The 15,732-nt window shown below is 39.4% G+C and overlaps 1 protein-coding gene across 2 annotated transcripts; it reads right to left on the minus strand.

Annotated features, from left to right (window-relative positions):
- Positions 1–573: 573 nt before the first annotated feature.
- Positions 574–12,639, minus strand: LOC147149241 (monoacylglycerol lipase ABHD2-like). 2 transcript variants are annotated; one of them, XM_086028103.1, is made up of 10 exons: positions 12,244–12,639; positions 8,871–9,488; positions 7,464–7,639; positions 6,295–6,462; positions 5,542–5,725; positions 4,560–4,652; positions 4,364–4,465; positions 3,292–3,361; positions 3,131–3,215; positions 574–1,211 (listed from the first exon to the last, which is right to left on the minus strand). In XM_086028103.1, exons 2-10 carry the CDS (start codon positions 9,155–9,157, stop codon positions 943–945), a joined length of 1,434 nt encoding a protein of 477 aa, XP_085884229.1. In that variant the 5' UTR covers positions 9,158–9,488; positions 12,244–12,639; the 3' UTR covers positions 574–942. The 2 variants fall into 2 exon arrangements, with proteins under 2 accessions (XP_085884229.1, XP_085884230.1); XM_086028104.1 differs by having other exon boundaries at positions 8,871–9,099; positions 12,244–12,635.
- Between the last annotated feature and the right edge of the window lie 3,093 nt (positions 12,640–15,732).

Genomic DNA, 15,732 nt, shown 5'->3' on the forward strand with positions numbered 1-15,732 from the left:
GGTAACCTCGTTGTTTATTTTGTTGTTTGTCCGTAGTTCCGAATTGCGATGTGTACTAAGCGGTTAGCTGAAAGGCATGCTAGCTTGAGAGTTGGAACTTTCGAACTCGCGCCGTTGGAGAACTCAATGAGGTACGGAAATGTTAAGTGTGTCACTATCACATGGGTGACATATTTAAGAAAGAGAATATGATTACTTTTGTTCATGAGTTAAACTAAGTCATGAGGATGGAAGCAATGCATTCTTTGTTTAAACAATGTTGATGGAAGCAGGTCAGAATATTGTCAGAAACCTTTTTTGTATTGGGTAAACATGATAATGTGGGCAGTTTGTATAACTACAATGAAATCATTTCCTTTTTTTTTTCGTTTATTATGTAATTTTCACGGTGCAGAATGTTAAGGTTGCTTATGCAGTGTCCGTTGAGAGAAAGGATTATCGACACCTTTTTGAAATTCTCGACCTTTCTTCAGGCCTTAGCCCAGATTCGAACCCAGAATCTCAGAACTGTCAGGCAGACCTGTTAACCACTAAAATACCATGCCGAAGGAGAGCCAAAGATGAAAACAGAGCTCCCATTAGATAAAGTAGATTGTTTATTAAGATATTTAACAATTGGAAAAAGTCAAAACAGTTGCGCCAAGAGTCTAAAGTGCATAGTGAAAATGTTGTCCTGCAATAAATACCATCAGCCTCAATCCAGTCTCGGGAGTATTCAAAAGCAGTACAAGGCCACTTAACAGTATCAACGTCATTTTGTGAAAATGCCGTAAATCTCCTCTGTAAACTTCATCAGATTCACACACTTCAACATAAGGAAATTGCAACAGTAGTAAAAATACTCATGTCCTCCCATATACTGTAGTAGCAACAGTACAGTGGAATCACCTGAGGTCTTACAATCCGGAAAAAGGCGAGCAAAAATTTCAGACCTCTCTCCAACTATAACCATTCGCACTGAAATAAAGCCGAAACCGAGGGCCAGGCGGTGGGCGGTCTCCCCGCTCTCTCCGTGGGCTCCTGGCTTGAGTCGGGCGGGCTTGCGGCTTGGTGGGGCGGCCGGCCGCTCTCCCAGTTGCAGATGGCGTCTGCAAATTCCACAATGACCTTGTCCATCCACGTGAGGGGCTGAGGGAACAACACGGCCCCCTCAAAGAAGCCCAGGTGGCCGCCGTGTTGAGTGAGGGCGAAGATCACGTTGGGCATCTTCTCTGTCCGGACCCAAAAAAAACAACAACAAAAAAAACATCATTACTGTTCATTTATAATTAGAACCCCAACAATTAATTTGGATTCTCTAATATGAGTTTATACTGTATCACTTTCAAGTTACTTTCTCTATTGCGGGTCAAAGTGACTAGTTTTAACATTGAAAATAACCCCTAAATTAAGGATTTAACTTTAGATTTTTGTTAGTTTCCCTTTTGAAACTATATTTTGCAAAATGACTTCTGAAGTTAATATTCCTACTGTTATGTTTCATAATAAAACAAAATATAAAAAATTAGGGCTTAAAAAAAAAATCTGTTTTATTGTTTAAAAGTAATATTCTCTCTTATTGAAGGTCAAACTGACATTTTTTAAAAAATACATCAAAATACAACAAATACAAAAATAAAATGAGGATAAACTTCAGCTGAGAGTTTCTTTTAATTAATGAATATTTATTTCTATTGACTAAACATTGGCGGGTTCTATTGCGGGTCAGATTGACCCTTATTGAAGTGAAAAACGAAAAAGAGAGTCCACTGTATATGAAATTGGGTCAGTTGCATGTGAGCAGCCTGATGTCACGTCTGTACACGTACGACAAGCACAGACCAGCACACGCTTGGTTTTGGGTTTCATGACACACGAGAAGACAAATACTGCCTCCTTCAAAGGACAAAACCACAAGAGGCCAGTTTGCAAAGACCAATTAACACGCATAATCATCCCAGCGAGACCGATCCCAATTGCGAGCCTCCGGGTGTTTACCTCCGCGCGGCAAGCCAAGCGCAAAGACCCGCTTTTTGTTTTGGAAGGTGATCTTCAAGCTTCATCTTTAATGCAAACAAGCGTCTCCTGCTTCCGCGTGAGTCCGACTGCGGAGCAATGTTGCATCTTACACAAGCTGTTCTCGCACACTTTGAAATACTTCTACAATATGGACGTTGTATAAAAACCAACACACACAGCACTCCCTAATGCATACATATATCTTTAAATAGTTTTCATATAATAAATATGATTTATTAAATATTATGTTAACACAGCCAAACGCTACAAGCGTTAGCATTGGCAACAAAGTAACAACTGTATTTTTTTTTAAGACGATTCAGTAAACCCTCAGATATCTGCAATTTGGTATTTGTGAATTTGCCTTTCTAGGTTTTTTTTGTTTTTAACCTAACCCCTGTTACTGAGTAATAATATAATTTCATCTATATCCTGTGTTTGAGCCATGCGCAATGTGGTGAACTCTTGCCGTTGTTACATTCAGTGCATGTTTCTGCGACGTCACATCAGCTTGTGCTAGCGCGTTAGGTTAGCTAGTATACTTGCTAATGCTATTTTTTGGAGCCCCATGAACATGATACCTCCAACCACTAAGGGGCAGTGTTTCATTTGTTGAATGACCTGAGCCAGATGTCTGAGGGCGGCCAGGCAGGTTCTATAAATTGTGGCTTTCCACTAAGTGACAGGTGTTGCAGCGAGAAGCAAACAATTTTCGACAGCGTTTGTATTTGGCCGTTTTGTTGTGGATAATTATAAGTTCTCTGACTTTATCAAGAAGTGAAAGAACAGGCAAACATCTATTGGTTTTTTTATGTCATGTCAAGATGAGCCTCAGTTTGAAGGTGGGCTGTTGTGAATAATTCAACCACGGAATTGTTCTTTATGTAACATGGGTTTATGATTGTGTACATGCTATATGCCATGTGTTGACGCTTTATGATCGTCTCTTTTAAGTGCTTCGCTGTCATCATGCGGCCTCAGTATAAAATTGCAAACCACTGTAGTACATTTCGACCCAATGGCGGATTACATGATGAAAAAAAAAAAAAAAAAAATCAACATGATAATGTGACAGAAACAAACTGCCACACTTGGGTTTGCATTGCTGCTGCATCCCAAATTCAACACGAACCTGAGAGTGTGCGCGGGATGGCGAGCAGGGAGCGATGCACTAGCGGGTCGTCGGACGAGTTCATCAGGAGAAGCGGCACGGTCACCTGGACGAGGTTTCGGTGGCGTGAGCGAATGTTCTCGCTTGTAAAAAAGAGAGACAATGACGGCGCCGCCGCTCACCTTGTGCATGTAGCGCACGCAGCTTTCCTGCTTGTAGTACTCATCCAGGGAGCTGTACCCGTGGAACTTCCTGCATTCAATAGAACATTTACAAGGACACTGACACAAGTTTTACAAATACAGTATCAACAAAACATGTCCGAAACACAGTCGGAGCAAACCATTACAAATGAATACACTTGAATGTAAATGGACAGCAAAATCGAATTGAAAAGCTGTTTGACTTCACCACACGTGAAAAAAACAAAAAATGAAATGCATCAATTAATTTTGATTAAAAAAACAACAACATTTATCTTCTTTAATTTTGAACAATTGTACATTCTATGAAATATAATTACACTGACGACAATCAAGATTTTAAAATGTGCTTTAATTATATTAAAAATAACACTTTACATGTGCATTAAACATTTAAAAAATTTAACTGTTTGCAAATTTGATATATATTACTATATAGTACATAATGTAATTTTTGTTGCATTAATAACATTTGGTTAATATAATGTATGATTTTTTTTCCATTTATTTCATTTAATAATTTATAAATTCATTTGGAGCAATTTTACACATTTTACATTTTTGTATTTGATCAAATAATTGGACATAAAATGCACACACACACATAAATACACATTAAATAAAAAATGTATAGTTAAACTGTGCATGTATGATTTTATTAATAACTGACAATTTTACGCATGTATTTAAAGGGGAAGGCAACCCCCAAATTTTCTTTACAATATTTTCTATGCAGGCCCACTAGTTGAAACACGGCATTCTGACTGATATTGTATTTGTGAAATATGTTTTTAGCCTTCCCATGCGAATTTTCATTTTCAGTCGACAGCAAGTGGCAAAATGGCCGCCTCCTGAAATGGCTAAAAATGGGGGGGGGATTTTGCTGCTTAACTCATATTCCGCAAATGCAATTTTTATCAGAATGCCATGTTTAGACTAGTGAAGGCACATTGAACATATTATTGCAAAAATTTTCAGAGGGTTGACTTCCTCTTTGACATTTATTTGACTAAATAATTGACTTTTTAAGAAAATTAAAAAATAAATTCACCTCATGATGCTGTCGTCAATCTGCATGAGAGACGTGGCGGCGCACAGTCGGCTCAGGTCGGTGTCGCTGATGTTGCTGGAGGTCACGCCCAGCAAGCTGTCCCTGCGCGACACCGTCATACAAGACGCACGCTCACACCCGCTCCAGACGTAACATGTTAGGACCGCAAAACGCAAGACATGCTGGACGATCCCACCTGTGCGACAAGATGAGCTTCTTTAGCTTTTCAGCCAGGACAAAATTGTACAGCCGTCGACATTGGTCCCACTGGAGGAACGTTTCCTGGGCTCTAAGAACACACAAAATGGTACTTGAAAGCACAGCAAAGACCTCAAAAAATATAATTGATGCAATTCTCATTTTTATGCATACAAATTTGCACCTTAGAAGGTTAGAAGTTGCTTTTGCAGAATTACGAGAATAATTACACCAACATTCACAAGTATTTTTTTTTAACCAAAGTATGAACATTATGGATGCTATAGCAATTACTTTATTTTAAAAAATGTACAAATTATGAATTTAAGATGCAACAAGACAAACAAGAGGACTTTTGTAAGTTGTATTTTGTATAATTCTGTTAAATAAAATCCCAGCAAAACGAAATTGTTTTTAATTATTTTTTTAATTGGAAAAAAAATATGCAAATCCGTGGGTGCCAAACTGCGTGTATGCGAGGATCAATTGTATCTTTAATTTCACATTAATTGAAATGTACATATAATTTACACTATATTGTAAAAATATTCAAACAAACAGCTGCTTCTAATAAAATTCAATTAAAAATCTAATTAAAGAAATTATTAAATAAGGTGTGTATGTTCAGTAATTGCCCATGGTAGTCACCCTCCAAAAAAGAGACTTCATTTGAATAGTAATGAATTTTCATAGCTATAATTATGTATTTTAAAATAAAAAGATACACAAGAAGCTTCTTCTAAAATGTGTTGAAAATATCGTAGGAATAAAAATAACCTGGACATTCAAGTGCTGTATTATTTTAAAATAATTTGAGTAAAATTGTATAAAATAATTGCAATAAAAATGTTTTATAATGAAACCTTACATTATAAGTATAATTATAAAAAAAAAAAAAAATTATACATTTCTAATCATGAATTCGCCTTCCTTTAGTGCCCGAACGGCACATCTCCCAGCGCGTTGTCGTTTGTACCAACCTGAGGGCGCTGTAACCCTGACAGACGCTGACGCAGCACAACACTCGCTCCTGATTGGCTGGGTTCTCGCCCAGGAATTTGCACACGATGTTGCCCCCCAGACTGAAGCCCACCACCACCAGCAGCGTGCTGGGGAGCGCTTGCTTCACGTAGCTCACCATGGCCGCAAACTCCCACGTGCAACCTGGCCGCGCAAATCACAGGTGGCAAAATGTACTCACGCAGCGTACTTAAATACAGGTACTAACGTTTGTGTCGAAACGACACAATTCTTGTACATAAGTAAAAGTAAACAAATACAGACAGAAATGTTCTTGAATCTTGCCGCCATCAGCGGAGGTTGAAAAAAGTAACGAGCCTTTTCTGGCAAAGGTAGGAGTACAAAGTACTGTGTTTTCAAATGGAGGGAGTAAAAGTAAAAAGTCATCGGAAAAATAAACTAAAGTACTCCTGAAAAAAAAATGACTTAAGTGCAGTAACAAAGTGTTTGTACTTTGCTACTTTCCACCACACATATGCAGTATATTCATAAAGGGGACGGTTACAACTGCTCAGTAAGCTGCAATAAAAAGATGCTTCTCGCAGAGGATAAAGAATATATACCTTTAATTATTGTCATATTGTCTGTTTATGTTGTTCTGCTAACCGTTTGGATTTAAATATCTTCCCCCCCCAAAAATTGACGACTGCTTGTATCCTCCTTCCGGTTGGAAGCTTCCCCCATCTGCCTTTGGCGATTTTGCTTTTCCTTACCGTAGGTGAACATGCGCGGTGCCGTCAGCTCCATGTCGGGCAAGGCCCCCAAGTGGTTGAGGACGGCACAGCGGTAGCCCTGCCGCTGGGAGTGATCCACAAAGGTGCGAATGTAGTTCTTCTCGCTATGGTTACCGATGCCGGGGCAGATGACCATGGTGATGTCATCTGAGGACACACACGTTACTTTAAATTTGTTTTTTCCCCACTGTTAAAAAATATTTCATAAGATGTCAATATATTTTGTGTTTTTCAGCATTTGTTGAGCAAAGATACAATCACAAGTATTATTACCGAAAGATAAAAATCAAGATATTTTCAGTATTTCCTTTTAAAATGATATTATTGTGTAAATTATTCGTGTTATCAATTAATATGAATAAAAAAGAGGCTTTTCTTAAATGAGCAGTTTATAATAAAGTTTTTTTTTTTTTTTTTTTTTTAAACACGCAATTATTTACAGTTTCTGGTAATTATCTAAAATATTTACCATTAACACGTTTTAAATTTAAGAGACAAGAGTAATCAATTTCCAATAGTTAATATACATATTTTTTTAATTATGAGAATAATTTCTCCTTCAACCAATTATTCTGTCCCAAACATAAAAGTAGTATTAAAATAATTACAACAGCAGATGTTTTACAATGAAATGGTTTGGTGTTTTTTTTTTGCTTTCTTTTTTACAAATTAAGTAACACATTTTACTTTATTCTTGGGATTTCTTTTTTAAACTTTAAAAAAATATTTAAAATGATCAGCTTTTATTGACACATACTTCCTAAAGCTATAAAAATGAGAATATTAATACTTACATTTAGAAAATTACACTGGAAATGTTTCACAACTAAAATGTATTAAAATGTACTTTTGCAGAATGTTTTTGCAAATTCAAATGTATTTTTGTTTCTTCATTATGATAATTATTACCGTTATTACCTTTATATTTTTATATTCTCAGGTTCTATTCCCCAAGGTAAAATGCAATATTGGTGCGTATATAATCGATGCATCCATTTTTCACAACGCTTATCCTATTCAGGATCACGGGGTCTTTATATATAGTTTGCTAAAATCTATTTTTAGGATTATTATTATTACTTAAAAACATTTCCAGGGACCAAAACAAAAAGTTTCCCCACGTCGTTCCAACACAATTCCAACCTGACCTCCTGTGCAGTGTTGGACCAGCGCCTCGAAGAGGTCAAAACTGGCCGTGGCCCCGTCGTGCATGGGGAGGAGCTTGCGGACCCCGCGGGGCGTCGGGGTGCACACGCGGCCCACCTTGCCGTAGAGAGCCGTCTGGATGTGGCCGCTCTTCCCCCACAGCAGGGGTGGAATGTATCTGCGAAGGAGAGGCACCGGCATCGGATTACATGTCAAATCGGAAAGGGCTGACGTGATGCTGACTCGGCACTTTTTGGCCCCTCACATTCAAGGGAGTGGCCCACAAATAGCAATAGACCCGAGAACAAGCTGTTACTAGAGTGTTGTTTGACCTTTGCAGTTGGACTTGTTTTAGCGGGATGACGTAAAACTAACGGAACCAATCTCGGCTAAACTTTGTGCCAGGGGAGGCGCATGGGCTGAGGAATTTTTGGTGCAGGTCCAGTTTAGCTGCGTTAGTTTGCTCGGCTGGATTACGCAAAAACGACTCGTGGAGGGGCTGTGGGAGGGATTATAGGCTTCGAAGCAGGCCTTCAGAATTTGAGCGTAGATCCAGATAAATAAAATGTAGATAGTCTGATGATCTAAAATTTTGACTTTATTTTATAGCAGCACTGTTGCAAATTCTGAATTTTCTGTTTCTTTAGTTGGAAAAAAACAAACACTTGGCTTGCCATGAAAATTTGTTGATGGGGAGTTCCAGACCTTCATTTTAGCAATGTCCAGGAGTTTCTTAACTGGATGATGCAAAAGCTACTTTAATTGTTTAAAAAAAAAAAAAAATTTAAAAAAAAACGTTTTTGTGAAGGCGCACTGGCTGCAAATTTAGATTTTGGTGCAGATCTGGATTCATGTGCTTATCCGGAATTTTTCCTTCCATTTTAGCAGCGTTGCAGAATTTTCAGCTTTATTCTTAACGGCGAAAAATAAACAGTACATCCAAGAAATTTTGGTTCGATCCAGATAAAAGTGCAGATCTAAAATGTGGATGTCATTTTTAGCACCATTCTTGCGGCTCCAAGATTCTTGCGGCTGATTTACCCACCATTTTTCGCAGTCATTTTGCTTCCTCAGACTCAAGACAGAATCAGACGTGCTGATCTGCTGAGTCTGGTGCTAATCCAAAAGGTTTGGCCTTGGGGGAGGTCTGCATTCTAGTGAAGGGCCAACTACTTTAGTTTTGACAAAAAAAAAAACCCATTGTAACCCTCCAGTAGGCCCTTCTTGTTTTATGTTTACATATAAATATTGTTCTCATGCACCAGCGTGTGTAATGTGTCAATCGACCTTTTCACCATGACGTCAAACGAGCTCGTGCGTGCCAAGAGTGAAAGCATTCTCATAGAAAACAAACGCTTCCGTGTCTTTTGACCTGTAGATGACACAATCCTAAAACATCTTGCACTCACTCTTTGGTCAACAGGGGGCAGCATTTGAGCAGGTAGCGGGTAAGCGGCGTGTCCTGGTGGCTGACCTCAGGTGGCGAGGGTGGACTCTTGAGGTTGAGACAACGCACGATGACGTAGAGGACGGTGGCCACCGCCGCCATCTTCACGCCGTCAAACATGGCCGGCAGCTCCGAGCCGAGGGCGGGGATGCCGCCGCCGCCGCCATCCGCCAGCGAGGCCATCGTAGACGCTGGAGACAAACGTACGCTTAGACCAGGGGTCGGCAACCTTTTACAATCAAGAGCCATTTTCGACCCGGTTTCCACAGAAAAGAAAACACTGGGAGCCGCAAACGCTTTTTGACATCTGAATCGACGATAACCGCGTCTATAAAGTGCTTATTAAAATGAAACGGAGACTTACCTCTTGACACACGATACAATTAAGGGGGTTCTTTTTGCAATGAAGCATCTCATTGATCCATATCAAGCAAGCCAACGTAATCCAACTAAACTTACCATTTTCACTCGTAAAAAAAAAAACAGGAAAACAAAACACTACTAGAGTGTAAATAAGGGCAGCAATTACGCCACACAGTTTCCGCATTGTGACAGGTGGCTGCCATCTTCGTAGAATTTTCTAAAAAAGAAAAACATGGAGTGAGCACTCCAAATGGCTCTAAAATCTTCCATAACAAATCATTTTGACAGAGTGTCATTTTTGGGACGTCTTGTCACATTGTCACTCTAAAAGTGCTCAAACAGCTTTTTTTTGCCCTTGTGTCCTCCAAAAACATGGATATAATCAACGCGCAATAGTGATACAAATGTGTATAGTGCACTCTAAAAAAAGTTGGGTTAAAAATAACACAATTTTAGGTCAAAAATGGACCAATCCACAAATTGGGTCAATTTAACCCACCTTCCTGCGTTGTTTTGTACACAACGCCCCAGTTTTTGGGGTTGTTATGAACAAAACTACCCATTTTGCGGTTTTCTGCAAAAACAACCCAGAAAGTTGGGTCAAATTGACCCAAGTAGCGGATCTGTCCTTTTTTCACCCAAAATGTTACTTTTAACCCGACTGTTTTTAAGAGTGTGGCTTGAACAACGCAGAGAGGCTGAACTTTACTTCCTTATACTGAACTGTGTTACAGGTGAGTGAGTGAGTCAGCCTATTCATTTGGGGATTTTGAATGACACGCAGGACAAACATACAGTGGTAAAATCTTTTAGGTGAGTTGATTGCAAAATGAGTTCTTGCACTTAATGTCGGGAATGGGAATGGGAATGGGAATGTTCATGCGGCCCTCCTTTTCATTTAATGGACTTTCATTCAATGGCAGCTAAGAACGTCCAATTTCTACTTGAGGGTTTTTCGGATGCTGATGGCTTGACCGCAGCAGGACTCGACTGGACTGGACAGGACTGGACTCGACTGTCCTGCCTTTCCAGCATTCGCTTTCCTCCGAAGGCAGAAAAGTGACAGCTTTTACAGGCAGTGTGAAAGGGGCCAGACCCAGTGGGAGAAATGTGGGATGATACATTCATGCCCTTGCTCTGACCTTGCAGAGCACCTCAATATTGTTCCGGTACTAGGTTGCCTCATCAACTTTGTACCCCGATTCCTTGTCGGCGCCCTTTATACGTAACAGAAGACAATTTCTTTTGTTCAACATTTGGTTTCAATACCGTGGGTATATCAACACCTAATATATTAACACACGTCTTGTTTGAGAAACAAAAACAACAGATTAAGGGCACGTGCGATCAACTGTAAATAATAATATACTGTATAATGCTACTCAAAGGAAGCGTTTCAGTACATGGCCTGAAATCGGCCAGAACAATTTTTCAGTAATTGCGCATGTGTGTTATCAGATTTAGAGTTGGCGGAATGGCCCATAAACATTGTGTTGCTCATACAAGTAAATTGTCTCGTCCAGCGCTGGAGCCAAGGGATTTTCCTCTCTATTAAATCAGCCGCCCACATGACTTTTCAGTTTAGCCTGTTAAAGTCTCCAGACTGTGCACAATGAGAGCCTCATGCGACTCGTGGCATAAATACAGCGGAGTGTCCAAAGTCAAACGTTGTACAAATTGGGAGTGGAGTTTTGTGGGGAAAACGAGTGTCAGAAAACTCAAATGTCATTAATGCATAAAGTGTTTAGTTTGTTTTTTTTTGTGCCAGGAAAACTTGTTTGGCTGCTCTGTATAAAATAAGCAACCTCATCATTAGCTATGTGGTATCTTTAAAGAGTAAGTATATTTTTTCCTTTATTTTGGTTTTATTTTGTTGGAGTTTGCAATCACATGACAGAATGTCGAAATGTTACTTTTTTTTATTTTAGGAGAGCCACAGGCATGAATTATTTCGAATTGCCATTGTTTCCTACTGGAAGGAAATCAACTAGTGTCCTTGAAAAATTGGATCAACTTTGTGGTTTTCATCTCTTTGCAGCTGTTAAGAATGTCCAGGTGTTACTTTAAAGACCCTGTCTAGTGAATACATAGATTAGTTTCTATACTGTAAATTATACACGTTTGATGATAATTGCTGAAATCACGCTAAGACTGAGAACGATGTCGTACTCAATTTAAGAGTCATAGCATTAAACCAATTTTCAACAGTTTCGTTTTTTTTGGGGGGGGGGGGGGCATAGCTAAAACAGAGCCTAGTGACATATAGCCAGATAGTCCGCCGGATGGGCCACCTTAAAGTGCCTCGTTGTCTGCCATGAGTTCCCGTACCTCACAAAGAGAAGGCGAATGAATAGGGCCGGTGCCACAGAGAGGCATTCCAGTCACCGGAGGCTTTAAGTGGATATATTTTTGCACTTCAAACATTAGTAATAGAAGTTTTGTGTAGGGATAAGAACGACACGAGACGAATTACATCCAGCGGACACGCCCACGTCAGAGCAGATAACATGACGTTGATTTTGCACAATTTTGCAGCATGATTTTATGTTCACAGCGATTTTTTTCTTCATCCTGAAATTTTGGGATCGTTGTCAACACTCTTCTCCGTGGTGTGTCAAATTCAGAAGACATTTACTTTCACTTGACAGGGACTTGAAGGATTAAGGACGTTGACAATTTGACCGAGGCATGGATTATTTCTAATTGCCATTATTTCCATATTTTAGAAAACAAATTGGAAGTCAATCAAGATGACTTTGGAGGCTTCAGAATGTCGGGAACTGATAGTTCGTTGAAAAACTCATGATCAGTGACATCATGGAGAGTTAGCATGAGGAAATGATCCCAGAAATTACGAGTTTTGTTGTTTCATGGGTTGTCCACTCACTTTTGGGCGATATTAATGCTTGATTACACATGAGCAGTATATTGCACGTACAGATCTTGAATTGTCTTAAAAAGTCGTACAATACCTGTTGCTGGTGCCCCTGCTGCCTTGTTGGTTGTTCAGCAGGCAGTTCAATTACATCAGAAGTGCTCCGGTCTCGGCTTCTCCTTCGTCCTTCTTTATCTCGTCACTCGGCTCAACGTCACGGGCCTTCAACACAACACTTGACTTTAGCGAAGAAGGCACATTTTAAAAGACGTTTTCCGTCCCCGGGAGTGGCTTTCGCAACCGTGTGTCCCGTTTCACTTCGGTTCCACCCTCACTCGTTGCTTGTGTTTACAGCCTGGCCCGAGTCGAGTGACCAGCTCCGGATGCGTTCAAGCCCACGCAAAAGAGAGAGGGAAAAAAATCCCCGAGCTCGGGGTTTACCCCGCCCATGCTCCAAGCTAAACGGTAAAATATGTTGAACGATGACACTTTTTCGCCACCACACCCCACCCAGTATGAATCATGGTTGCTCTAGTCGTTTCATTCACATAATCATTCTATAATCCACACCAAAAAAGTTTCACTCGCTTTGACCACTTTCAAAGAATATCCTACTGCGCTTGAACGCGACATAGTTTACCTCCAACTTCAACTCATGTTGAGTATTCGTGGTTTAATTCATTAATTGTTTTTTTTTAATCTGGTTTATAAGACCCTGCGATATTTTTCAATTGTAACGCCACGCAGACTACTAGGACACGGTCCATTTTATCATGTCTGAAATAAATACGTGTCATGGTCATTAAAAAAAAAAGTGTCATTGTATTTGCACGATGATTGTACATGAGTCGAGTTGATTATTGTGACATTCGCTTTTGCCTTGTTAAGTTTTGGAATTGTTGAAAGTCACGTAACCACTTGGGGGAGCCAGTCTCCAGCTCAACAGCTGCACTCCTGTATATTATGATGGCGTCAGTCAATATATTTATTCACACTATATATACTGTATATTGACAATATTTATTACAGTTTTTTATTGTAACCTCCCCCTCCCCCATTTTATTCTCTTCTATACTTTTAATGTCTCATTAGATAAACACTCCCCTGACACTTCATTAGGCACAAGAAGAAAAATATCACTCCAACGTAGTGTGCTTTCAGAAACCGTACAGTAATAAAAAAAATAATGGAATGTAAAGAATTAAACAGTTTGTTTGTCATGATTGACTTCTTGCATTTATTGCGTAACTTGTTCTGGTACGCGGGCCTTAGCCACCAGGAAGCAGTGTAATACATGCATATGTACAGTATTTACATGAAGAAGACAGTCAGAGCTGTTCGGTAAGATGCTGGTTTATTCATTTTATCCCCCGCAGAGGATAAAGAATATATGCCAGTGAATATTGTTATAATGTCTGTCTACACCGGGGATATTTAATTACATTTCGCAGGGGTCAGGTTGCAAGGGAATTTTTTGTGGGCAAGATATTTTGATCCTACTAAAGGACAACAATGCATCATGGTTCAAAACACAAATAGCAATTCTCTTCATGTTTAGTTTTGGAGTAAATTACAACTAGGGGTGGCAATGAACCGATTCAAATAAGGCTCGTAGCTTGAAAAAGTCATACGTTAGGGTCGCTTGTAAATCAAGGCACCAAAGTAAATGTAATAAATGCATTCAGAATGTCAAAAGGTGGGGGCCACATGTTGTATAGACGAGACTGAATATGATGGACGCTAAAGCGATGAATCTGCACTATGTGGGAAAACCAGCGGTACTCCTTCAAAGCGCACTGGTGTCACAAGATTTGGGGTTGATTGGATTATGTTCCCCACCAAGGATTAGGATCAAACGAAGTTCTGTCTCCTTGAATTTGCAATGCATCCATTTTTGGGGGGGGTCTTAATAATGAAGCTCTTGCACTGGCTGTGACGTGCAGCCATGAGAAAAAATCTTGTACTGTACTAACTGTCTGTGATGCTAACATGTTGAGGAACTTTTTTTTGTCCATCTCTGCTTGAGGTTGCTGAGGTCACACTTCGACCTCAACAATTACATCAGCGAACATGAAAGGGTTCATTCCAGATGTGTGGTTTTTTTTTAAACAATTAAAAAAAAGGGTTTTGGTTTACCAATGGGCAAAAACAGACTTTCGGCGATCCCAAGATTTCCAAACGCTGCCCATCCTGTCATAACTACCCTTTTAAAGCCCTCTGATGTTTTCAGTGAGATTACCATCAACATTTTGTCTTTTTTTCAATGGAGGTATCATATTATGTGGGTAGCTGGATGTTGTCAAGTTTAACATGTCCGCTCTGTCATAGGGAAATATTAATTGAGATAAAACCCTTCAGAAATTCGAAATGTAGTTGTTGAACAGTACAAAGTCAGCTTGCTAACTGACTCATGTTGCCATGTGATGGTGCACCATGTGCTAAATGCTAACAACATTCGCCAGAAATGTCCATCTTGTCATTGTCCACCTTGTCACATATTCTGTTTGTATATACATTGTCAGCTTGCATGAAAAAGTGAAGGAGGTTGGCCGATTTTTATGTCATGGGTTAACTTATTTTTACACTTGAAATGAGGCACGTGAGACACATTTTTTGCCTGTTCGAGTGTGTCTTCCTCTCTGCCACGGTGTTCTAGTTCCAAACAACCTGTGAGGAAAAATGCAAGACAGCAAAATGTGATTTCAAAAAAGAAATAAATAGTGACCATCATCTTTTTCTTCTTGTTCGGTTGGACCTGTGGCCGAGAATCAAAGGGATTCTTTAAACTGCATTCTTGGGCTTGTTACTAGGCTACACAATCATGTGTTTGGATAACGTTCAGACTACTGCTGTTGTTGCGAGACACACTGTATGTCCTTACGTGAACCACAGAAGAGGAGGCGCGAAAACCACAAATAATCCAAATGTTGCTATGCTGATGATTGAAAAAATTGCTGCTGTATTTGTCTACCAGAAATGATCAAGTGGAATACAAACAATGTTCTTTGTGGCCAAAAGGTCGAATTTACGTGGCAAAGAAAGATGATTCTTGTTTTACTGTAGTCTTCTATAAGTAAAGACATTTCTGAAAAGACAGCAGCTTTTTTTTCAGTTTACCACAATGTTATGTGGGGTGTACATATACTGTACAACACATGATTTAACCCTGGATCATATTGTAATGTTTTCTTTGTGAATATATTGATCAACACGCCTATTTGAGTTGACCCAGTTGCATGTATACATATCAATCCACTCATTGATCCTCTTTTAAGCAACCACGTGGATGCAGCAAACCAACAACAACATGCTGCGAGCTAGTCAATGGCATCACTATGGCTCCAATATTTAAAAAAAATGTACATTGCATTGTCTTGTTTCTAGTTCAGCTAATTCCTACCTAGCAACATGATTGAACAGTGCAACCTGGTAATGATAATGTGTTGATAAACCATTTTTTTAAAGCAAAAAAAGGTACTGTATCGATAAAAATTGGGTTAGTGTTTCAATAGTCTTTAAAAATTGAGCTAGACACGTGCTGTAAACTAACTGTACAGGAGTAGCCTTTTGCCATCAACATTGGAGA

The sequence above is a fragment of the Filicampus tigris genome, chromosome 4 (assembly GCF_054856515.1).
Source record: "Filicampus tigris isolate MCC_2025a chromosome 4, RoL_Ftig_1.0, whole genome shotgun sequence".
NCBI classification, from domain to species: domain Eukaryota; kingdom Metazoa; phylum Chordata; class Actinopteri; order Syngnathiformes; family Syngnathidae; genus Filicampus; species Filicampus tigris.

Coding starts and splice junctions, on each gene's coding strand:
- LOC147149241 (XM_086028103.1), bottom strand. CDS start 9,157: ATGGCTCTTGATTGTAAAAGGTTGCCGACCCCTGGTCTAAGCGTACGT. Junction 7,640..8,870: donor TGCCCCCTGTTGACCAAAGA/GTGAGTGCAAGA, acceptor TCTCCTTCGCAG/ATACATTCCACCCCTGCTGT. Junction 4,653..5,541: donor CAGGGTTACAGCGCCCTCAG/GTTGGTACAAAC, acceptor GTGTGTTCTTAG/AGCCCAGGAAACGTTCCTCC.